The sequence below is a fragment of the Ranitomeya variabilis genome, chromosome 4 (genome assembly GCF_051348905.1).
Source record: "Ranitomeya variabilis isolate aRanVar5 chromosome 4, aRanVar5.hap1, whole genome shotgun sequence".
In the NCBI taxonomy this organism is placed as follows: Eukaryota; Metazoa; Chordata; class Amphibia; order Anura; family Dendrobatidae; genus Ranitomeya; species Ranitomeya variabilis.
Genome location: NC_135235.1, coordinates 171,801,946 through 171,825,699, shown reverse-complemented (window position 1 = coordinate 171,825,699; position 23,754 = coordinate 171,801,946). Strand labels below are relative to the sequence as shown.

The 23,754-nt window shown below is 48.7% G+C and overlaps 1 protein-coding gene across 1 annotated transcript in view; it reads left to right on the top strand.

Annotated features, from left to right (window-relative positions):
* Window positions 1-23,754, top strand: part of LOC143770110 (heparan-alpha-glucosaminide N-acetyltransferase-like) — a 1,433,242-nt gene that overhangs the window by 526,808 nt on the left and 882,680 nt on the right. The window contains exon 8 of the mRNA XM_077259379.1: window positions 16,441-16,517. Coding sequence (XP_077115494.1) covers window positions 16,441-16,517 — 77 coding nt within the window. The remainder of the gene's footprint in view (window positions 1-16,440; window positions 16,518-23,754) is intronic.

Genomic DNA, 23,754 nt, shown 5'->3' with positions numbered 1-23,754 from the left:
CGTGGCGGTCGCAGGACACGTTGCCGGCTACACAGCAGGGGAACAGCTGGCGGTGCTGAACCCCACTGACACATTGGCTGGTGTTTTTCTCTGTGCAGCTAGCACATCTGGGCAAAAACTGGCGGTGTTAGAGCCCAGGGTCAGCAGGAGGAGCAGGGGGAGCGGAGTGTAGGCCGAAGCCTGCACTCGAGCAAGTTGAAAGGAAACCTTTAACCCCCCCCCCCCCCAGGCGTTTGTAGCTGAAAGAGCCATTGTGTACAGCACTAATGCTGGAAAAGGTAAACTTAGCTCTTTTAATTATGGTCCTTGTACATGCGGAACCAAACATTTATGAAATGTGTCTCCTCACAGCGTTAAACCGTCCGGTAGGTGGAACTTTCCTTTGTCGTGTGACGCAGCACAGCCATCATTTTTACCCCCTTGGCGCCGTGCGCCCCCTCCTCAGCGTTGTTTGAATCTGTCCCGGAGCCTGCGCTGTTAGGTTAGCCCTTGGCCATGCACACATGTTGCGCTGCCCATCTTCTGACCTCATTTGGTGTCAGGCTGGCTGCGCCTGTGCGGGTGCGCTGGCCGAGATCCCGCCTCGCAGTGTCGTCTAATGTAATCCCACCGCGGGCCTGTGATCCGTGCCCGTGCGCAGTGCATATCCTCTCCTCTCACTCCCCTCCCTACGGCTTTTTCAGACTGTGCGGTGTCACGGCCGTGGCATGCTATTAGGGACCAGCTGACATCGCACAGTCTGAAGAAGCCGTAGGGAGGGGAGTGAGAGGAGAGGATATGCACTGCGCACGGGCACGGATCACAGGCCCGCGGTGGGATTACATTAGACGACACTGCGAGGCGGGATCTCGGCCAGCGCACCCGCACAGGCGCAGCCAGCCTGACACCAAATGAGGTCAGAAGACGGGCAGCGCAACATGTGTGCATGGCCAAGGGCTAACCTAACAGCGCAGGCTCCGGGACAGATTCAAACAACGCTGAGGAGGGGGCGCACGGCGCCAAGGGGGTAAAAATGATGGCTGTGCTGCGTCACACGACAAAGGAAAGTTCCACCTACCGGACGGTTTAACGCTGTGTGGGGACACATTTCATAAGTGTTAGGTTCAGCATGTGCAAGGAGCATCACGAAAAGAGGCACTTTTTCCCTTTGCATTATTACTGCTGCACAAGGTGGCTCCTTCAGTAACAAACGCCTGGGGGGGGGGGGGGGGGGTCAGGTTCCCTTACATTTAACTTGTTGTGTCTGCGTGGCGGTCGCAGTACACGTTGCCGTATACACAGCAGGGGAACAGCTGGCGGTGCTGAACCCCACTAACACATTGGCGAGGTGTTTGGCTCTGTGCGTACAGCACTTCTGGACGGCAACTAGCGGTGTTGGAGCCCAGGGACAGGTGGAGGAGGAGGAGGTTGGAGGAGGTTGGAGGAGGTAGGAGGGATTGCCACACACACAGCAGGGGAACAGCTGACGTTACTGAACCCCAATAACAGAGGAGGGACTGTTGACTGTGCGTACAGCACTTCTGGACGGCAACTGGCGGTGTTGGAGCCCAGGGACAGGTGGAGGAGGAGGAGGTAGGAGGAGGTAGGAGGGATTGCCACACACACAGCAGGGGAACAGCTGACGTTACTGAACCCCAATAACAGAGGAGGGACTGTTGACTGTGCGTACAGCACTTCTGGACGGCAACTGGCGGTGTTGGAGCCCAGGGACAGGTGGAGGAGGAGGAGGTTGGAGGAGGTAGGAGGGATTGCCACACACACAGCAGGGGAACAGCTGACGTTACTGAACCCCAATAACAGAGGAGCGACTGTTGACTGTGCGTACAGCACTTCTGGACGGCAACTGGCGGTGTTGGAGCCCAGGGACAGGTGGAGGAGGAGGAGGTTGGAGGAGGTAGGAGGGATTGCCACACACACAGCAGGGGAACAGCTGACGTTACTGAACCCCAATAACAGAGGAGCGACTGTTGACTGTGCGTACAGCACTTCTGGACGGCAACTGGCGGTGTTGGAGCCCAGGGACAGGTGGAGGAGGAGGAGGTTGGAGGAGGTAGGAGGGATTGCCACACACACAGCAGGGGAACAGCTGACGTTACTGAACCCCAATAACAGAGGAGCGACTGTTGACTGTGCGTACAGCACTTCTGGACGGCAACTGGCGGTGTTGGAGCCCAGGGACAGGTGGAGGAGGAGGAGGTTGGAGGAGGTAGGAGGGATTGCCACACACACAGCAGGGGAACAGCTGACGTTACTGAACCCCAATAACAGAGGAGGGACTGTTGACTGTGCGTACAGCACTTCTGGACGGCAACTGGCGGTGTTGGAGCCCAGGGACAGGTGGAGGAGGAGGAGGTTGGAGGAGGTAGGAGGGATTGCCACACACACAGCAGGGGAACAGCTGACGTTACTGAACCCCAATAACAGAGGAGCGACTGTTGACTGTGCGTACAGCACTTCTGGACGGCAACTGGCGGTGTTGGAGCCCAGGGACAGGTGGAGGAGGAGGAGGTTGGAGGAGGTAGGAGGGATTGCCACACACACAGCAGGGGAACAGCTGACGTTACTGAACCCCAATAACAGAGGAGGGACTGTTGACTGTGCGTACAGCACTTCTGGACGGCAACTGGCGGTGTTGGAGCCCAGGGACAGGTGGAGGAGGAGGAGGTTGGAGGAGGTAGGAGGGATTGCCACACACACAGCAGGGGAACAGCTGACGTTACTGAACCCCAATAACAGAGGAGCGACTGTTGGGACTGTGCGTACAGCACTTCTGGACGGCAACTGGCGGTGTTGGAGCCCAGGGACAGGTGGAGGAGGAGGAGGTTGGAGGAGGTAGGAGGGATTGCCACACACACAGCAGGGGAACAGCTGACGTTACTGAACCCCAATAACAGAGGAGCGACTGTTGGGACTGTGCGTACAGCACTACCAGGCAACAACTAGCGGTGTTGGAGCCCAGGGACAGGTGGAAAAGCAGAGGAACACAATGTAGGCCGAAGCCTGAGAAAGTCGAAAGGGAACCTTTAACCCCCCCCCAAGGCGTTTGTAGCTGAAAGAGCCAGCTTGTGCAGCACAAAAGATGCAAAAGGAAAAGGTGGCTCTTTTCATCATGCTCCTTGCAAACACAGAACTAAACACTTATAAAATGTGTCCCCTGCAACCGTAAAACCGTCCCGGAGGTGGGACTTTCCTTCGTAATGTGACGCAGCCCAGCCGTCATTCCTACCCCCCCGGCGCCGCGCACCGGCTCCTCAGCGTTGTTTTATTCCGTCCAGGAGCCTGCGCTGTTATGTTATCCCGTGGCCAGGCACACTTAGCGCTGCCCGTCTTCTGGCATCATTTGGTGTCTGGATGGCTGCGCCTGTGCGGCCGCGCTGGCAGAGAGCCCGCCTCGCAGTGTCTTCTGATTTAATCCCACTGGGGGCCTGGGATCCATGGACATGCGCAGTGCATATCTGAACCTCCACCTCTCACTCATCTCCCTATGGCTTCTTCAGACTGTGCGGTGTCACGGCCGTGGCATGCTGTTAGGGACTAGCTGACACCGAACAGTCTGAAGAAGCCATAGGGAAATGAGTGAGAGGTGGAGGTTCAGATATGCACTGCGCATGTCCATGGATCCCAGGCCCCCAGTGGGATTAAATCAGAAGACACTGCGAGGCGGGCTCTCTGCCAGCGCGGCCGCACAGGCGCAGCCATCCAGACACCAAATGATGCCAGAAGACGGGCAGCGCTAAGTGTGCCTGGCCACGGGATAACATAACAGCGCAGGCTCCTGGACGGAATAAAACAACGCTGAGGAGCCGGTGCGCGGCGCCGGGGGGGTAGGAATGACGGCTGGGCTGCGTCACATTACGAAGGAAAGTCCCACCTCCGGGACGGTTTTACGGTATCAGTGGACACATTTTATAAGTGTTAAGTTCTGCGTGTGCAAGGAGCTAAACAAAAATAGCTACCTTTTCCTTGGGCAGCATTACTGCTGCACAAGGTGGCTCTTTCAGTAACAAACGCCTTGGGGGGGGGGGGACAGATTCCCTTACATTTCAGTTGTTGTGTCAGCGTGGCGGTCGCATGACACATTGCCGGCTACACAGCTGGGGATCAGCTGACGTTACTGAAACCCAATAACACTGGGTCGTATGTTTTGACTGTGCAGACGGCACGTCTGAGCCTCAACTGGCGGTGTTGGAGCCCAGGAATTTAAGTTCAGGTGGTAGAAAGATGAACACAACAGGAGACCTGGATAACGTATACAGTGACCTAATTATTCAATCAGGAGGAGGAGTGGCAAATTCCGGCGAGATCCAGGCCTTGTTCATTTTCAGGAAAGTAAGCCGGTCAACGTTATCGGAGGATAGTCGCATGCGACGGTCAGTTAGTACACCACCTGCAGCACTAAAGACACGTTCCGATAATACACTGGCCGCAGGGCAAGACAGCACCTCCAATGCATACTGGCTTAGCTCTGGCCATGTATCCAGCTTTGAGACCCAAAACTTGAAAGGGGAAGAGCCGTCTGGGAGTACAGCAAGAGGGCAAGACATGTAGTCTGTCACCATCTGACGGAACCGTTGCCTCCTGCTGACTGGAGCCGTCTGTGATGGTGTAGACTTTTGTGGCGGGCACAGAAAACTGTGCCACAGTTCGGCCATACTGGTCTTGCCTTGGGCAGAGGCACTGCTTCTGCTCCCTCTTTGTGCAGAGCCTCCACCACGGCCTGGACGCACTGAGCTGCTTTGGAATGCACTAGCAGCACTTCTCTCAGTTGGAATGGAGAAGATGATGGAATTGACCAGTGTGTCTTGGTACTCCCGCATTTTTCGCTCCCGGTTCAACGGTGTGATGAGGCTTTCTACGTTGTCCCGGTAGCGAGGATCGAGGAGGGTGAACACCCAATAATCAGACATGTTGAGAATGTGGGCGATGCGGCGGTCGTTTCTCAGGCACTGCAGCATGTAATCCACCATGTGCTGCAGACTGCCAACTGCCCAAGAAACGCTGTCCCCTGCTGGAGGCGTGATCTCTGCCCGCTCGTCATCACCCCACCCTCGCTGTACACACTGAGTACTGGACAATTGTGTAACTCCCTCCTCTGGACGGATGTCTTCCTCCTCCATTGACTCCTCCTCATCCTCCTCACAAACGGTCCCCTGCCTACGCGTTTGTGAGGAACCACGTGGCGCTGACTGTCCAGAAGATGATGGAAATGGTGAATCCTCATCCTCCACCTCTTCCACAACATCATCCCTTAGCGCTTGCAGTGATTTTTCAAGCAGGCAGATAAGGGGGACAGTCATGCTGACTAGTGCATCATCTGCACTCGCCATCCGCGTGGAATAATCAAAGGGACGCAAAACCTGGCAGACGTCATTCATAGTGGCCCACTCTGTGGTTGTGAAGTCTGTACGGCGCTGACTGCGACTTTTTTGCGCCTGAAGCAGCTGGTACTCCATTACAGCTTGCTGCTGCTCACACAACCGCTCCAACATATGTAACGTGGAATTCCACCTGGTAGGTAGGTCACATATGATGCGATGTTCCGGCAGGCGGTGTCGGCGCTGCAGAGCCGCAATGCGCGCTTTTGCCGTGCTGGAACGCCGCAAGTGAGCACACTCTAGACGGACCTTGTGCAGCAGTGCATCAAGATCCGGATAGTCCCTCAAAAAGCTCTGCACGACCAAATTGAGCACATGTGCCAGACATGGGATGTGAGTGAGGTTGCCGAGGCCCAGAGCTGCCACCAGATTTCGGCCATTATCACACACTACCATGCCTGGCTGGAGATTCGCTGGCACAAACCACACATCGCTCTCCTGCTTGATGGCATTCCAGAGCTCCTGCGCTGTGTGGCTACGATTCCCCAAGAAAATTAATTTCAAGACGGCCTGTTGACGTTTGGCCACGGCTGTGCTCATGTCGGTCGTAACAGGTACACGTTCATCACGGGTCCATGTGGAGGTGGACTGTGACGGCTCCTGCAGCGATGATTCTGAGGAACTGGTGTAAGAGGAGGAGTCAATGCGTACAGAATGGATTCCTGCAATCCTTGGAGTGGGCAGGACACGTCCTGCGCCACTCGCACGGTCTGTACCCGGCTCAACGACATTAACCCAATGGGCAGTGAGGGAAAGGTATCGCCCCTGTCCATGTTGACTGGTCCACGCATCGGTGGTGAGGTGGACCTTGCTACTGACGGCGTTCAGTAGCGCGTGTTTTATGTGTCCCTCCACATGCTTCTGCAGGGCAGGGACGGCTTGCCTGCTGAAGTAAAAGCGGCTGGGCACATTGTACTGTGGGACTGCCAATGACATCAAGTCACGGAAGCTGTCAGTCTCCACCAGCCTGAATGACAGCATTTCCAGTGACAGAAGTTTGGCAATGCCTGCAGTCAGAGCCTGTGCTCGTGGGTGGTTTGACGAGAAAGGCCGCCTTTTCTCCCATGCCTGTACTACCGATGGCTGTAGACTGGGCTGGGAGTGTGTGGATGACTGGGAAAGTGGCGCTGCGGGTGGAATTACAGCGGGTCTCTGGACAACAGGGGCAGAGGTTCTTCCACGGCGATCCTGGGAGGACGCCGAACCAGCTGCGTGTGAGGTAGAGGAAGAGGCAACACGAGCTGAAGAGGTGGTAGCTGCCGCTGTTGGTTGGCCTACCTCTTCAGTGTGTTTTTCTAACTCCGCCGGGTGCCTGTTGCGCACATGTTTCCACATGTTGGAGGTATTGAGGTTGCTGACATTTTTCCCTCTTTTGACTTTTTGATGACACACGTTGCATCTGACATAGCAAATGTCATCTGCAACTGTGTCAAAAAAGGACCAGGCACTGCAAGTCTTGGGAGCGCCCTTTTTGGCTTTTGGAAGAGACATGCTCCTAACGGGTGCCAAAGCGGAGGCTGCAGGATCCGCAGTCTTCCCCCTCCCTCTCCCTCTTTGGGCCGTACAGGGAATCTCTTCCTCAGAGCTGCTCCCACCACCTTCCTGTCCCTCACGCCAAGATGGGTCGAGGACCTCATCATCTACACTACCCTCTGCCCCCAACTGCTCCTCCTGGGTAGTCTCAGCAGCAGAGCACGCACCAGTAAGTGGCACCTGAGTGTCATCATCAGCTGATGCGGCCTGCGATGTGGTGACCGGAGCCACTGGCCCACCCGCCTCTTCAGAGGAAGACAGAAAAAGCTGTTGGGCATCACTGCACCCTGCCTCTTCTTCCATTTCTCCAATGCTGCTTGGCTGGCCCCCTGTTTCCAAGCCAAGAGATTCAGAGAACAGAAGTAGAGACGGCTCCTGTCCTGGGCTCTCTGTCTGCCTGGGCAATTTGGCAGGTGGTGAAGAGACAGATGGCTGCTCTCCAGTGCTCTGTGTCTGAGAGGATGTGGCACTAATGGAAGTTGATGCATTAGCTGCCATCCATCCGACAACAGCTTCAATTTGTTCTTCACGCAGCAGCGGTGTACGGCGCTCGGACACAAAGCTTCGCATGAACGACTGTTGCCTGGTGAAAGTGGGTGCTGATGAGTCACCGGTGCCCGCAGCAGGCACAGAATCCCCACGTCCCCTCCCTGCTCCGCGACGGCTCCCACGCCCCCGTGCCTTACTCACTGCCTTCTTCATCTTGGTTGACTGATAAAGATAAGCAGAAAAGTACTAACGGATTTGTGTGCTTATTCCTGAGCAACTCCTCCTAACAGGTATAAGAAGCACTAATTATCTAAAGTGTGGACTAGACTTTAATATGAGCTAATGTGGCCTACAGAAATGTAAAGTGGTGTAACTGGTGTGTTTGGTGAACTTTATTATTTATTTATTTTTTGGGGGCTGAACTGACAACAGATAGAGCTGCAGTCACACGGAGACCGTGCAGACAGACGTAAACGGCGCTACAAGGCCCAAAAACCCTCCTCTACTTTATCCTATGTAGTGTTTTTCCACAAATTAGCTGGAGACGGGTGGAAAGACACTAATAGGATTTTTTTGAATAAATTAGCAGCAGACTACACTATTTGGAAAAAAAAGAAAATTGATTTGGCGGTATGACGCAGTGAAAAACCCTGAGCTGGAGACAACCAGGCTATAGCTGCTCACAGATTACAGGGCGAGCTGCAGTCACACGGAGACCGTGCAGACAGCCGTAAACGGCGCTGCAAGGCCCAAAAACCCTCCTCTACTTTATCCTATGTAGTGTTTTTCCACAAATTAGCTGGAGACGGGTGGAAAGACACTAATAGGATTTTTTTAAATTAATTAGCAGCAGACTACACTACTTTGAAAAAAAAGAAAATTGATTTGGCAGTATGACGCAGTGAAAAACCCTGAGCTGGAGACAACCAGGCTATAGCTGCTCACAGATTACAGGGCGAGCTGCAGTCACACGGAGACCGTGCAGACAGCCGTAAACGGCGCTGCAAGGCCCAAAAACCCTCCTCTACTTTATCCTATGTAGTGTTTTTCCACAAATTAGCTGGAGACGGGTGGAAAGACACTAATAGGATTTTTTTAAATTAATTAGCAGCAGACTACACTACTTTGAAAAAAAAGAAAATTGATTTGGCGGTATGACGCAGTGAAAAACCCTGAGCTGGAGACAACCAGGCTACAGCTGCTCACAGATTACAGGGCGAGCTGCAGTCACACGGAGACCGTGCAGACAGCCGTAAACGGCGCTGCAAGGCCCAAAAACCCTCCTCTACTTTATCCTATGTAGTGTTTTTCCACAAATTAGCTGGAGACGGGTGGAAAGACACTAATCGGATTTTTTTAAATTAATTAGCAGCAGACTACACTACTTTGAAAAAAAAGAAAATTGATTTGGCGGTATGACGCAGTGAAAAACCCTGAGCTGGAGACAACCAGGCTACAGCTGCTCACAGATTACAGGGCGAGCTGCAGTCACACGGAGACCGTGCAGACAGCCGTAAACGGCGCTGCAAGGCCCAAAAACCCTCCTCTACTTTATCCTATGTAGTGTTTTTCCACAAATTAGCTGGAGACGGGTGGAAAGACACTAATAGGATTTTTTTGAATTAATTAGCAGCAGACTACACTACTTTGAAAAAAAAGAAAATTGATTTGGCGGTATGACGCAGTGAAAAACCCTGAGCTGGAGACAACCAGGCTACAGCTGCTCACAGATTACAGGGCGAGCTGCAGTCACACGGAGACCGTGCAGACAGCCGTAAACGGCGCTGCAAGGCCCAAAAACCCTCCTCTACTTTATCCTATGTAGTGTTTTTCCACAAATTAGCTGGAGACGGGTGGAAAGACACTAATAGGATTTTTTTGAATAAATTAGCAGCAGACTACACTACTTGGGAAAAAAAAAAAAAAAAGGAACAGTATGAGGCAATGAACCACCCTCCCTGAACTGAATACAACCAACTATGGATGGCCTATGTGGCTGCACTCAGACTGGAGACTGGGCTGCACTCACACACACACACACACAGACCCTGCAGATCGCTGTGAAAACAGCGCTACAAGGCAAAAGCAAGGTGAATAGTAGGTGAACACAGCGGTTGCTAAATTAGCCTTTGGAAAGCACAAAGAAGCAAATCGCTATCTCTAAACTGTCCCTCAGTCAGCAAACAGCGTCCTGTCACTAACTGAATTCACAGCAGAGTGATCGCAAAATGGCGCCAGCGACTTTTAAACTGCATCATGACATCATTACACCAGCCAATCACAGCCTTGCCAGTAGTTTCATGCCCTCCATGCTAAACAGGATGTGCCCACACTTGGAATCAATCTCATTGGCTGAATTTCTGCTTTTTGAATCTTAGAACTTCCGATTCCGGTATCCGATACGCGGCAAGTATCGGAATCCCGGTATCGGAATTCCGATACCGCAAGTATCGGCCGATACCCGATACTTGCGGTATCGGAATGCTCAACACTAGTCACCGCAGCATTGTAACAAAATGTAATAAAAGGAGATCAAATCTTTGTACCTACCCCAAAATTATATCAATGAAAACGTCACCTCGGCATGCAAAAAATAAGTCCTCACCCAGCCCAAGAGCCTGGAAAATGGAGGTCTCGGAAAAAGGCTGCTTTTTTTTTTTAATTGCAGGTCAGTTTTAGCATTTAGGGAACATAGCAGAAAACAATCCCTTAAAACAATTATGTAATTGCACTTTTTTTGCAAGTTCTCCACACTTGGAATTTTTTTTCCTGGTTTCCAGTACATTATATGGTAAAATCAATGCTGTTATTCAAATTACAACTCGTCCCACAAGAAAACAAGCCCTCACACAGCAATATTGACTTAAAAAAAAAAGTTATGGCTCTGGAAAAAAGGGGAGCAAAAAACAGAAACACAAAAACGGAAAATCCCAAGGTCATGAAGGGGTTAAAGTGGTCATACCTATTAGACTAGTGTCAGCTGAAACCACCAAATTTGGTGGGATAATCTCAATTTATTCTGAAAATGTTCAATCCTATGTTTTCAAAGGAGATCTCCCACTGTCTGTAGTCCCAGTATTGAAGAACCTATGATTTTTAAGGCAATATTTTAAAATAATTATACAATTTACTAAAAGCAATAAAATTTAAATTGTAAAAAGTTTATCCTTAGATTACAATTTGTATAATTTCAGCAGTCAGCAGTTTTATAACAAAGCTTGCTTACATAATAGATAATGCATGGTGCTGCCCTTTGATTTAAAGGGAACCTGACAGCTGACACATGGTGCCCGATCTACATGGAGAATGTGTCAGGCACTGGCTGTATGATCTCAGCCTGGTATGTTTGACCCTGAAAACCTTTAACATTTCAGAGAAAAACACGCTTTAAGGCTGCCGTGACCCTAGCAGTATTTGGTCAGTATTTTACATCAGTATTTGCAAGCCAAAACCAGGAGTGGGTGATAAATGTAGAAGTGGTGCATATGTTTCTGTTATACTTTTCCTCTAATTGTTCCACTCCTGGTCTTGGCTTACAAATACTGATGTAAAATACTGAGCAAATACTGCTAGTGTGATGGCAGCCTAAAAGCCACTGGAAACCGAGCAGCAAAAAACACTAGTCGGAGAGGCGGGTCCCTTGCTGTTTCTCCTCGCCCGCTTCCCTGGAGTGGTAGGTGTCTACCCATACACTCACAGAAGGAAAGACTTGTCACTCCTGGGCAGCAGACTGGGAGAAGCCACCAGGGACCTACCACATTGACTAGCCAATAGCACTGCTTAGTCCACAGCAGCTTTTAAGTATAATCTTCTCTGAAACTCTGCAGCATTTTAGGGTTAAACATACCTGGGTGAGATCCTACAGACAGTGGCTGATACATGCTGCACGTGGATTGGGCACCATGTATCAGCGGTCAGGTTCTTTTTAATGAAAGGGAATTTGTCACCACAAATTTCCCTCTCAACCTGATGCCAGGGCATTGTGTAGTATTACCTTTTAAAACAGGCCCTAGTTGGAGATAAGTCTAGAATTCAGAAAATAATATTAGACCCCCATCACTCACTGCTCCATACTTGTCATCTAGGAGGGGCCACAGCACTGAGCAGTCATGATGATGTTTAGTGTCTGGGGTAATCACACTTATTGTTATATGACTGATGTTCTGCTCAGTTTGTGAATGTGAATAGGACATCAATCAAATAATTGTTTGTGTGATTACATTCCAAACACTGAGCACAGTCAGGAATACTCAGTGATGTGGCCCCTTGCAGATGACTTGTAAAGCAGCAGGCATAATAGACAGTTAAAAGGATTAGGATATACAGTGGAGAAAATAAGTGTTTGATACACTGCCGATTTTGCAAGTTTTCCCACCTACAAAGAATGGAGTGGCCTGTAATTTTTATCATAGACACCTTTCAACTGTGAGAGACAGTTTAACCCCTTCATGACCTTGGGCTTTTCCGTTTTTCCGTGGTCGTTTGTCGCTCCCCTCCTTCCCAGAGTCATAACATTTTTCTTTTTCCGTCAATATGGCCATGTGAGGGCTTATTTTTTGTGGGACAAGTTGTACTTCTGAACGACATCATTGGTTTTACCATGTCGTGTACTAAAAAATGGGAAAAAATTCCAAGTGCTGTGAAATTGCATAAAAAGTGCAATCCCATGTGGGTTTTTCGTTTGGCTTTTTTGCTAGGTTCACTAAATGCTAAAACTGACCTGCAATTATGATTCTCCAGGTCATTACGAGTTCATATGCATGTAGAAAAGCCGCGGAGACACCATTTTGGCATAGGTGTTTTTTTATATTGGATGCTGCCCTTCCCGTGGTTGTTCCTTCCCGGTGAAAGACCCGGCTATTCATTGCTTGCATTGAGAAACACGTGATGGTGTCTCTGCAGCTTTTCTACATGCATTTGCATATTTTCCATAAGGGATGGGGGAAGTGTACTGGATCACTGCGTTGAAAAACACGTGATGGTGTCTCCGCGGTGTTGGATGTTTTGGTCTCCTCGAGGTCATTCATCCTTATGTTCATAACATTATGAGTTCATAGACGCCAAACATGTCTAGGTTATTTTTTTTATCTAAGTAGTAAAAAAAAATTCCAAACTTTGCTAAAAAAAAAAAATTGTGCCATTTTCCGATATCCGTAGCGTCTCCATTTTTCGTGATCCAGGTTCAGGTGAGGGCTTATTTTTTGTGCACCAAGCTGACGTTTTTAGTTATACCATTTTGATGCAGATACGTTCTTTTGATCGCCCGTTATTGCATTTTAATTCAATGTCGCGGCGACCAAAAAAAGTAATTCAGGCGTTTCAAATTTTATTCTCGCTAAGCCGTTTAGCGATCAGGTTAATCCTTTTTTTATTGATATATTGGGCGATTCTGAACCTGGCAATACCAAATATGTGTATGTTTGATTTTATTTTTATTGTTTTATTTTGAATGGGGTGAAAGGGTGTGACTTAAACTTTTATATATTTATTTCATATTTTTTTTCAACCTTTTTTTTTACTTTTGCCATGCCTCAATAGCCTCTATGGGAGGCTAGAAGCTGGCATAGCCTGATCGGCTCTGCTACATAGCAGCGATCATCAGATCGCTCCTATGTAGCTGAATTACAGACTTGCTATGAACGCCGACCACAGGGTGGCGCTCACAGCAAGCCGGCATCAGCAACATTAGAGGTCTCAAGGAGACCTCTGGTTACTATGCCGATGCATCGCTGACCCCGATCATGTGACGGGGTCAGCGATGAGCTCATATCCGGCCGGATGTCCGAAAGCGGTAGTTAAATGCCGCTGTCAGCGTTTGACAGCGGCATTTAACTAGTTAATAGCAGCGGGTGGATCGCGATTCCACTCGCCGCTATTGTGAGCACTTGTCAGCTGTACAAACCAGCTGACATGTCACGGCTTTGATGTGGGCTCAACGCCGGAGCCCGCATCAAAGCAGGGGATCTGACCTCGGACGCACTATCCCGTTCGAGGACAGAATTAAAAACCAAAAAATCACATTGTATGATTTTTAAATAATTCAATTGCATTTCAATTAAGAAATAAGTATTTGATCACCTACCAACCAGCAAAAATTCTGGCCCTCACAGACCTGTTAGTTTTTCTTTACGAAGCCCTCATACTCTGTTCCCATTACCTGTATTAATTGCACCAGTTTGAACTTGTTACCTGTATAAAAGACACCTATGCACACACTCAATCAATCACACTCCAAACTCCACCATGGCCAAGACCAAAGAGTTGTCTAAGGACACCAGGGACACAATTGTAGACTTGCATAGGGCTGGAATAGGCTACAGGACAATAGGCAAGCAACTTAGTGAGAAGGCAGCAACTGTTGGAACAGTTATTAGAAAATAGAAGAAACAAGATGATTCTCAATTTTCCTTGGTCTGTGGCTTCATGCAAGAACTCGCCTTGTGGAGTAAGGATTATTCTGAGAAAGGTCAGCAATCAACTCAGAACTACATGGAAAGTCTTGGTCAATGACCTGAAGAGAGCTGAAACCACAGTATCAAGCATTACCGTTAGCAACACACTACACTGCCATGGATTAAAATCCTGCAGGGCATGCAAGGTCCCCCTGCTCACACCAGCACATGTCCAGGCACATTTGAAGTTTGCGGCTGACCATCTGCATGATCCAGAGCAGGCATGGGTAAAGGTTATGTGGTCAGATGAGCCCAAAATAAAACTTTTGTGTATCAACTTTGCTCGCTGTGTTTGAAGGAAGAAGAAGGATGAGTAAAGAAAGAAGATGAGTCCAAGAACACATCCCAACTATGAAGCATAATGGGAGAAACATCATACTTTGGGGGTGCTTTTTTGCAAAAGCAATAGGATGACTGCACTGTATTGAAGGGAGGATGGATGGGGTCATGTATTGTGAGATTTTGACCAACAACCTCCTTCCCTCAGTAAGAGTATTTGTGGTGCCCCTGGGGTCCAGTCACCACAGAGATACCTGCACCTCATCCAGAGGTGTGGTATCCCACTCAGGTAAGGAGGGCGCACTACCCAGGACTCTAAGACTCACATCCAACACACACCAGTTTAGTCGGGGCACCTGGCATACCTTTAGGGAGGTAGGCCTCATCCTAGGCTGGATAGGAATGGGGGTTGGGAGTGGGTGGGGTAGGTAGAGTAGGGAAGGAGCTAATTGGGAGGAAAAGTGAGAGAAGGAGGGAGGAAGTGGAGATGAGCAGACATGAGGGTCTGGAGCTCCTGACAGACAGAACGGAAGAAGAGCGAAATAGAGACAGAAAGAAGCTCCCAGAAGGACAGAAGGGGTCCTAGGGGCACGGCAAGTGCAGAAGCCACCCATGGGGCCCGCATCCAGATGTGGAGGGACCAAATAGCAGTAATGGGACTGGCCCCAACTTAGTGAGAAACTGCAAGTCAAGCTAAGAAACCCGAGGCTGTGGCTTCTGCAAGAGTCACAGCCACATCCACCCATACTTCACCAAAAAAGCAGCCACAGAGAATCCAGGGGACCCAGTGGACATTACCAGACCTGACCTGACCAGGTTCGTGGCAGCTGGCTTGGTACACTGTGGGTAAGGCGCCGGGCAGGAGAGGAGGAAAGCCAGTGTCCAGAGATGATTGGAGGAAGGCATATGAAAGGAGTCCTGGAGGGGTGCATCCAAACTACCTGGGAGCTTGCCAGACCACAGACCCAGAGGACACAGCACACCCTACTGGGTACCATAAAGAACTGTAAGTAAAAGTCTGGAAACTGCACCTTGCTGTGTCCTTTGCATTATTCCAATCACACCTGCCAAGCATAGCCACCACCGCCATATAATACCTCTACACTACATCTGCCCTGGGGTTAGTTCTACCTGTGGGGAGCTGTACCAACTCTGTTGCACCCCCATCTGCCCCAGAGGATCTGAACTGCAGCGTTGGCTACCACCTCATTGCCGAACACCACGGTGGCGTCACAAACATTTCTCCATAGACTTTATTTTCCACTACATTTTATCCCCTTTTATTGGAAGCCCAGGGCCACGGATGGGTCACTACTGCCGTAACCTTCCCCTTTAAGAACTGCCATGTCGGACCCGGTACCTAGTACCTCACGGCCCCATGGGGCACCCCACATTGAAGATGGGTCATACCTGGGTCTTCCAGCATAGATATACAAAGCAAGGTGGCTGACAGCACTCACTTATTGGGGCGCCCGTTCAATGTCCAGGGAACCCTCCTGGGTAATCTAGGTAATCCACATCAGAAGAACAGCGCTCTAGCCGGGTGTAGTAATAAGATAAAAAAGTTCTTTATTCAGCCATGGTAAAGCGACGTTTCGACCACAAGTCGGTCTTTTTCAAGCATACAAAATGGTGTCAAGGGCAGTCTTAAATAGTGTGTCTTCCAGCATGACAATGACCCAAAGCACACACCCAGGGCAACTAAGGAATGGCTTGGTAAGAAGCATTTTAAGGTTCTGGAGTGGCCTAGCCAGTCTCCAGACCTGAACCCATTAGACATATTTTGGAGGAAGCTGAAAATCAATGTTGCCCAGCGACAGCCCTGAAACGTGAAAGATCTGGTGAAGATCTGTATGGATGAGTGGGCCAAAATCCCTGCTGCAGTGTGTGCAAACTTGGTCAAGAACTACAGGAAATATCTGACCTCTGTAACTGCAAACAAAAGTTTCTGTTCCAAATATTTTAGTTCTGTTCTTCTATTGTATCAAATAATAAAATGCAAATTAATTATGTAAAAATCATAAAATGTGATAGTCTGGATTTTATTTTTAGATTTTATCTATCGCAGTTGAAGTTTACCTATGATAAAAATTACAGACCTCTCCATACTTTGTAGGAGGCAAAACTTGCAAAATGGGTAATTTATCAATACATATTTTCCCCACTGTATACTTGCTTACATGTGTCCGAGTGGGAGTTTGAAATGACAGTAGAATATGTAAGTTATCCTTGCTCTGGACTTTACATTTCATAGTGCACTTCATTTGCAAAATTAAAATTGACTTGAAATTATATATGTTATTTCTTGCCAGCTTCTCCTTGACTTTAATGGTGTTTGTCAACTATGGAGGGGGCGGTTATTGGTTCTTCCAGCATGCTCCTTGGAACGGTAAGCAAAAAGTCCCATAAAAAAAATAATCAAAACTGCCCCCATATCTTAAAAAAACCTTTTAAGCAAATCAGCAATCTTCTTATTGATCTATAAGAGAAAAAAAATGAATACCCACCGTCTGCTTAGTAGGTAAGAGTATTTAACAATGAACTCTGCCTTAAGTTCATAAAAGCTACTTCAACAAATCAGCAGGACTGTATTGATCTTAAAATAACCTGCAGATTGCTAAATGTATTTTCTTGCTACACCAAGGGACATTATTTTCCTGATCAAGAATAAATTTGTTTAACTCTTTGCAATGCATGACACAATGACTATGACTGACTGCAATGGTTCTGTGTTCTTTATATCGTTGGTTATATCGCTTTAGCCAAACAGCTGGAGTAACTCAAAGATTAACTAAATGTACCTTTTATTAACAGAATTAATTATCTATGCAAAAAAAGTTATAAACGCTCACTGAACCAGCAATTGTTTTTAAGGGGTTGTCCACTAGTTTTATACTGTTGAACGATTTTTGATTAGGTCATCAGTTTACAGTAGGATTGGTGAACATCCCCTATAATATAAGTAAAAGGGGTTTTTGCTAGGACTTAAATATTGATGACATATCCTTTACAATATACCGGCAGTAACAGAATGGTTATGGAGCGCCCCCAGACACAGGGCCACGGGGTACTCGGTACCGGGCTTCTCTGTCCCAGTCCTGAGGTTGTCACGGTGGCTAGACCCGGTCCGTGACCCTGCTAAGGGGCGTCCAATGAAAGTTGTAAGTGGTGGTGCGTAGGGTTGAGCGACTTTCATTTTTTTAAGATCGAGTAGGGTTTTGGGAAACCCGATTTTGTCCAGAGTCGAGTCGAGTGCAGTCGGCCGATTATCGCTAAAAGTCGGGGATCGACCGAAACACGAAACCCAATGCAAGTCAATGGGAAAGCATAGTCGGCAGTGAGTGGAGGCCAGGAAAACACCTACAGTGCCCATTTTAATGCCAAAAACATCCATTCTTGTTTCTGAAGCTTGCCAATCTTAATTAACTGTATAATAATAGTTGGGCATAGGGAATTGGGGGAAAGTTGTGGGGGGAGTAGGGCTGGCTCAAGTTTTTCGTGGGCCCAGGAAATGCGGACTACGTCACGGCGGTGTTGCAGGGAAAGGTAAGTATTTAAACGTTGCAAGTGCTGTGATCCTGAGCAAGCAGGGGGGGGCCCACTCGTTCGCATTGCCACTGGCACAGGGCCCCTCAAAGTACGGCGGTGTGTTTGCATGGCGGGGGCGCCTCCCACCAGCAGCGACACTTTTGCGTACTCTGAGGGGCCCTGTGCCAGTGACGTCGCCAACGAGTATGCCCCCCCACCTGATGAAGGAACCTGCACTTTCATCTGCACCTTCCTCTTTGTCCCTGTGTAAGGTGGTATAACATGCGGGAAGGGGAACCTTACTTTCAGCAGGGTCAGATTCTGGCTGTGTAGAGTACAAGGGGAATGTAGTGGTCTAGGTCAATGTACCAGCAGACTCATTTAGCAGTGGCTGGGCAATGGGCAGGATGAGGAGGAAACAGATATAGGGCCAAAGAATAAAGTAGGCTAAATGCAGTTCAAAATTGGTAACAGGACTAAACAGGCGGCATTGCTTTGTTCAGTGGAGTAGCAAACCCAAGAGCAGCAGACACTGTTTCAAGGGCCTAACCACACTAGTAGGCCAAATGCAGTTTAATATCTGATAGTATAGGGCGAAAGCCAGAATGTGGAAGCTCAGCTTTGTTCAGTTGAGGACAACACCAGGGAGGGGCAGACACCTTTAGTAGGCCGGAAAAGCCTATTGCATTTTTTAAAATGGTAATTTGGAGCAGAAGGTTGAAGCTCAGCTTTATTTAGTTGAGGACAACACCAGGCAGGGGCACACAGACAGACACCTTTAGTAGGCCGGAAAAGCCTATTGCATTTTTTAAAATGGTAATTTGGAGCAGAAGGTTGAAGCTCAGCTTTATTTAGTTGAGGGCAACACCAGGGAGGGGCAGAAGCCGTTAGTAGGCCCTAACCACCATTTTGTTTTTTAAAAACCACTTAATGAGAGCCGGAAGGTTGAAGCTCAGCTTTATTCAGTTGAGGACAACACCAGGCAGGGGCACACAGACAGACACCTTTAGTAGGCCGGAAAAGCCTATTGCATTTTTTAAAATGGTAATTTGGAGCAGAAGGTTGAAGCTCAGCTTTATTTAGTTGAGGACAACACCAGGGAGGGGCAGAAGCCGTTAGTAGGCCCTAACCACCATTTTGTTTTTTAAAAACCACTTAATGAGAGCCGGAAGGTTGAAGCTCAGCTTTATTCAGTTGAGGACAACACCAGGCAGGGGCACACAGACAGACACCTTTAGTAGGCCGGAAAAGCCTATTGCATTTTTTAAAATGGTAATTTGGAGCAGAAGGTTGAAGCTCAGCTTTATTTAGTTGAGGACAACACCAGGCAGGGGCAGAAGCCGTTAGTAGGCCCTAACCACCATTTTTTTTTTTTTAAACCACTTAATGAGAGCCGGAAGGTTGAAGCTCAGCTTTATTTAGTTGAGGACAACACCAGGCAGGGGCACACAGACAGACACCTTTAGTAGGCCGGAAAAGCCTATTGCATTTTTTAAAATGGTAATTTGGAGCAGAAGGTTGAAGCTCAGCTTTATTTAGTTGAGGACAACACCAGGCAGGGGCACACAGACAGACACCTTTAGTAGGCCGGAAAAGCCTATTGCATTTTTTAAAATGGTAATTTGGAGCAGAAGGTTGAAGCTCAGCTTTATTTAGTTGAGGACAACACCAGGCAGGGGCACACAGACAGACACCTTTAGTAGGCCGGAAAAGCCTATTGCATTTTTTAAAATGGTAATTTGGAGCAGAAGGTTGAAGCTCAGCTTTATTTAGTTGAGGGCAACACCAGGGAGGGGCAGAAGCCGTTAGTAGGCCCTAACCACCATTTTTTTTTTTTAAAACCACTTAATGAGAGCCGGAAGGTTGAAGCTCAGCTTTATTTAGTTGAGGACAACACCAGGCAGGGGCACACAGACAGACACCTTTAGTAGGCCGGAAAAGCCTATTGCATTTTTTAAAATGGTAATTTGGAGCAGAAGGTTGAAGCTCAGCTTTATTTAGTTGAGGGCAACACCAGGGAGGGGCAGAAGCCGTTAGTAGGCCCTAACCACCATTTTTTTTTTTTAAAACCACTTAATGAGAGCCGGAAGGTTGAAGCTCAGCTTTATTTAGTTGAGGACAACACCAGGCAGGGGCACACAGACAGACACCTTTAGTAGGCCGGAAAAGCCTATTGCATTTTTTAAAATGGTAATTTGGAGCAGAAGGTTGAAGCTCAGCTTTATTTAGTTGAGGGCAACACCAGGGAGGGGCAGAAGCCGTTAGTAGGCCCTAACCAAAGTTGAAGGCCAAATGCAGTTTAATTTCTGATACTACAGGCCGAAAGCCAGAAGGTGGAAGCTCCGATTTAGACAGTGGAGGACAATTTGAATTAGGGACTGCAGACAGACTTAGTAGGCTGTCCCCTGTGGACCATGCATCCACCACATTAACCCATTGCGCCGTAATGGACACGTAATCTTCCGTGGCCATGCCTACAGGTCCATGCGTCTGTTGTCAGGTGCACCTTTGTACTCACAGATTGCCATAGTGCATGGACAATGCGGTCTTCTACATGCTGGTGGAGGGTTGGGATGGCTTTTCTCGCAAAAGAAGTGTCGACTGGTTAGCTTGTAGCGTGGTACAGCGTAGTCCATCATGGCCTTATTAATAGTAAATAAAATATATAACTAGGCTCTATGAACTTTTAAATAGGTTCCAGGGGTACACGGGCAGCATTGGTGTGGTCAGTGGAGGAGTATTGCAAGTAGGGGCTGCAGACAGGCTATCAAAGGCCTAAAATAACAAACAGTAGGCAGTCATGGCAGTTTTACATCGGTTACATGGATACACAGGCAGGCACTCCAGGCAGCATTGTGGTCAGTGGAGGAGTATTGCAAGTAGGGGCCGCAGACAGGCTATCAAAGGCCTAAAATAACAAACAGTAGGCAGTCATGGCAGTTTTACATCGGTTACATGGATACACAGGCAGGCACTCCAGGCAGCATTGTGGTCAGTGGAGGAGTATTGCAAGTAGGGGCCGCAGACAGGCTATCAAAGGCCTAAAATAACAAACAGTAGGCAGTCATGGCAGTTTTACATCGGTTACATGGATACACAGGCAGGCACTCCAGGCAGCATTGTGGTCAGTGGAGGAGTATTGCAAGTAGGGGCCGCAGACAGGCTATCAAAGGCCTAAAATAACAAACAGTAGGCAGTCATGGCAGTTTTACATCGGTTACATGGATACACAGGCAGGCACTCCAGGCAGCATTGTGGTCAGTGGAGGAGTATTGCAAGTAGGGGCCGCAGACAGGCTATCAAAGGCCTAAAATAACAAACAGTAGGCAGTCATGGCAGTTTTACATCGGTTACATGGATACACAGGCAGGCACTCCAGGCAGCATTGTGGTCAGTGGAGGAGTATTGCAAGTAGGGGCCGCAGACAGGCTATCAAAGGCCTAAAATAACAAACAGTAGGCAGTCATGGCAGTTTTACATCGGTTACATGGATACACAGGCAGGCACTCCAGGCAGCATTGTGGTCAGTGGAGGAGTATTGCAAGTAGGGGCCGCAGACAGGCTATCAAAGGCCTAAAATAACAAACAGTAGGCAGTCATGGCAGTTTTACATCGGTTACATGGATACACAGGCAGGCACTCCAGGCAGCATTGTGGTCAGTGGAGGAGTATTGCAAGTAGGGGCCGCAGACAGGCTATCAAAGGCCTAAAATAACAAACAATAGGCTCATTGCAGTTTTACAGCGGTTACATGGATAGACGGGCAGGCAGCTTGGTGGTGAGTGGAGGAGTATTTAAAGTAGGGACCGCAGACAGGCTATCAAAGGCCTAACATAACAAACAATAGGCTCATGGCAGTTTTACAGCGGTTACATGGATACACGGGCAGGCAGCTTGGTGGTCAGTGGAGGAGTATTTAAAGTAGGGACCGCAGACAGGCTTCAAAGGCCTAACATAAGAAAATGGGCTGGCTGTAGGCACTTTATAATTGGTTCCAGGGGTACACGGGCAGCAGTGGTCTGGCCAGTGGAGGACTAGTGGAAGGAGGGACCGCAGACAGGCTTCAAAGGCCTAACATAAAAAAACGGGCTGGCTGTAGGCACTTTATAATTGGTTCCAGGGGTACACGGGCAGCAGTGGTCTGGTCAGTGGAGGACTAGTGGAAGGAGGGACCGCAGACAGGCTTCAAAGGCCTAACATAAAAAAATGGGCTGGCTGTAGGCACTTTATAATTGGTTCCAGGGGTACACGGGCAGCAGTGGTCTGGCCAGTGGAGGACTAGTGGAAGGAGGGACCGCAGACAGGCTTCAAAGGCCTAACATAAAAAAATGGGCTGGCTGTAGGCACTTTATAATTGGTTCCAGGGGTACACGGGCAGCAGTGGTCTGGCCAGTGGAGGACTAGTGGAAGGAGGGACCGCAGACAGGCTTCAAAGGCCTAACATAAAAAAATGGGCTGGCTGTAGGCACTTTATAATTGGTTCCAGGGGTACACGGGCAGCAGTGGTCTGGTCAGTGGAGGACTAGTGGAAGGAGGGACCGCAGACAGGCTTCAAAGGCCTAAAATAACAAGCAATAGGCTCATGGCAGTTTTACAGCGGTTACATGGATACACGGGCAGCTTGGTGGTGAGTGGAGGAGTAGTGCAAGGAGTGTCTGTCCCAGTACTCCCAAAATATAAATAGATGTTAATGTCTCGCAAAACAACCAAAACAAAAAAAAAGGTGGCATACTTAGGTACAGGGGTGGGCTCATCTGCTGAGTTTCTGACATAGTAATTTGGCAGTAACTATTTAATGGTGCCAATATAGGACACAGACACAGACTACTTTAAGTTGCATCATAGATGTCTACAAATTTGTATTGTCAGTGCCAGACATTGAATGATGTCAGCGAATAGACTAAAGATTGGTGGAGCTGTGCGACATAATTTTGCATGTGGTAGAGCACATTTTGAGCTGGGGTAGGGGGGAACTCTCTAGAGGCCGGCGGGACCGCCCCAGGGCCCCTCATGTTACAACGGTGTGTCTGACGTTGGGTGCGCACCACCACCGCCAGAGACACTACATTGTACTATGAGGGACCCAGTAGCAATGCCGTCAACCAAAAGCGAGCACACCCACCTCTTCAGACAAACAGCAGTCTCACGGGTGCTTGCGCCAAGTCGCGATACCACGGCCCCGTGTGGGGAGTTTGGCCATTTAGGGAGGTGTAAACATGTCGTATGCTGTACAATCAGCTGCAGCAAATTAGACATTAGAAAAGTAATTCACAGGCAAGAGCCTTTCATAGGAAAGCTAGGTGTCGGCCGGGCAAGGTGGGGCAAAAGATTTCGAAATCCAGTTGTGGTTCATTTTAATGAATGTTAGATCGTCAACATTTTGGGTAGCCAGACGAGTCCTTTTTTCGGTTAATATTGAACCTGCAGCACTGAATACTCTTTCTGATAGGACACTTGCTGCCGGGCAAGCAAGCTCCTGCAATGCATATTCTGCCAATTCTGGCCAGGTGTCTAATTTGGAGGCCCAGTAATCAAATGGGAATGACGGTTGAGGGAGAACATCGATAAGGGATGAAAAATAGTTAGTAACCATACTGGACAAATGTTGTCTCCTGTCACTTTCAATTGATGCAGCAGTACCTGTCCTGTCTGCGGTCATAGCAAAATCACTCCACAACCTGGTCAGAAAACCCCTCTGTCCAACGCCACTTCTGATGTGTGCACCCCTAACACTCCTAGTCTGCTGCCCCCTGGAGCTCGTGTGAGAACGATCACGTGCGCTGTGTGCTGGGAATGCCTGAAGCAAACGGTCAACAAGAGTTGATTGTTTGGTTGCTAATATTAGTTCCAAGTTCTCATGTGGCATAATATTTTGCAATTTGCCTTTATAGCGTGGATCAAGGAGGCAGGCCAACCAGTAATCGTCATCGTTCATCATTTTCGTAATGCGTGTGTCCCTTTTTAGGATACGTAAGGCATAATCCGCCATGTGGGCCAAAGTTCCAGTTGTCAAATCTCCGGTTGTGATTGGTTGAGGGGCAGTTGCAGGCAAATCTACGTCACTTGTGTCCCTCAAAAAACCAGAACCCGGCCGTGAC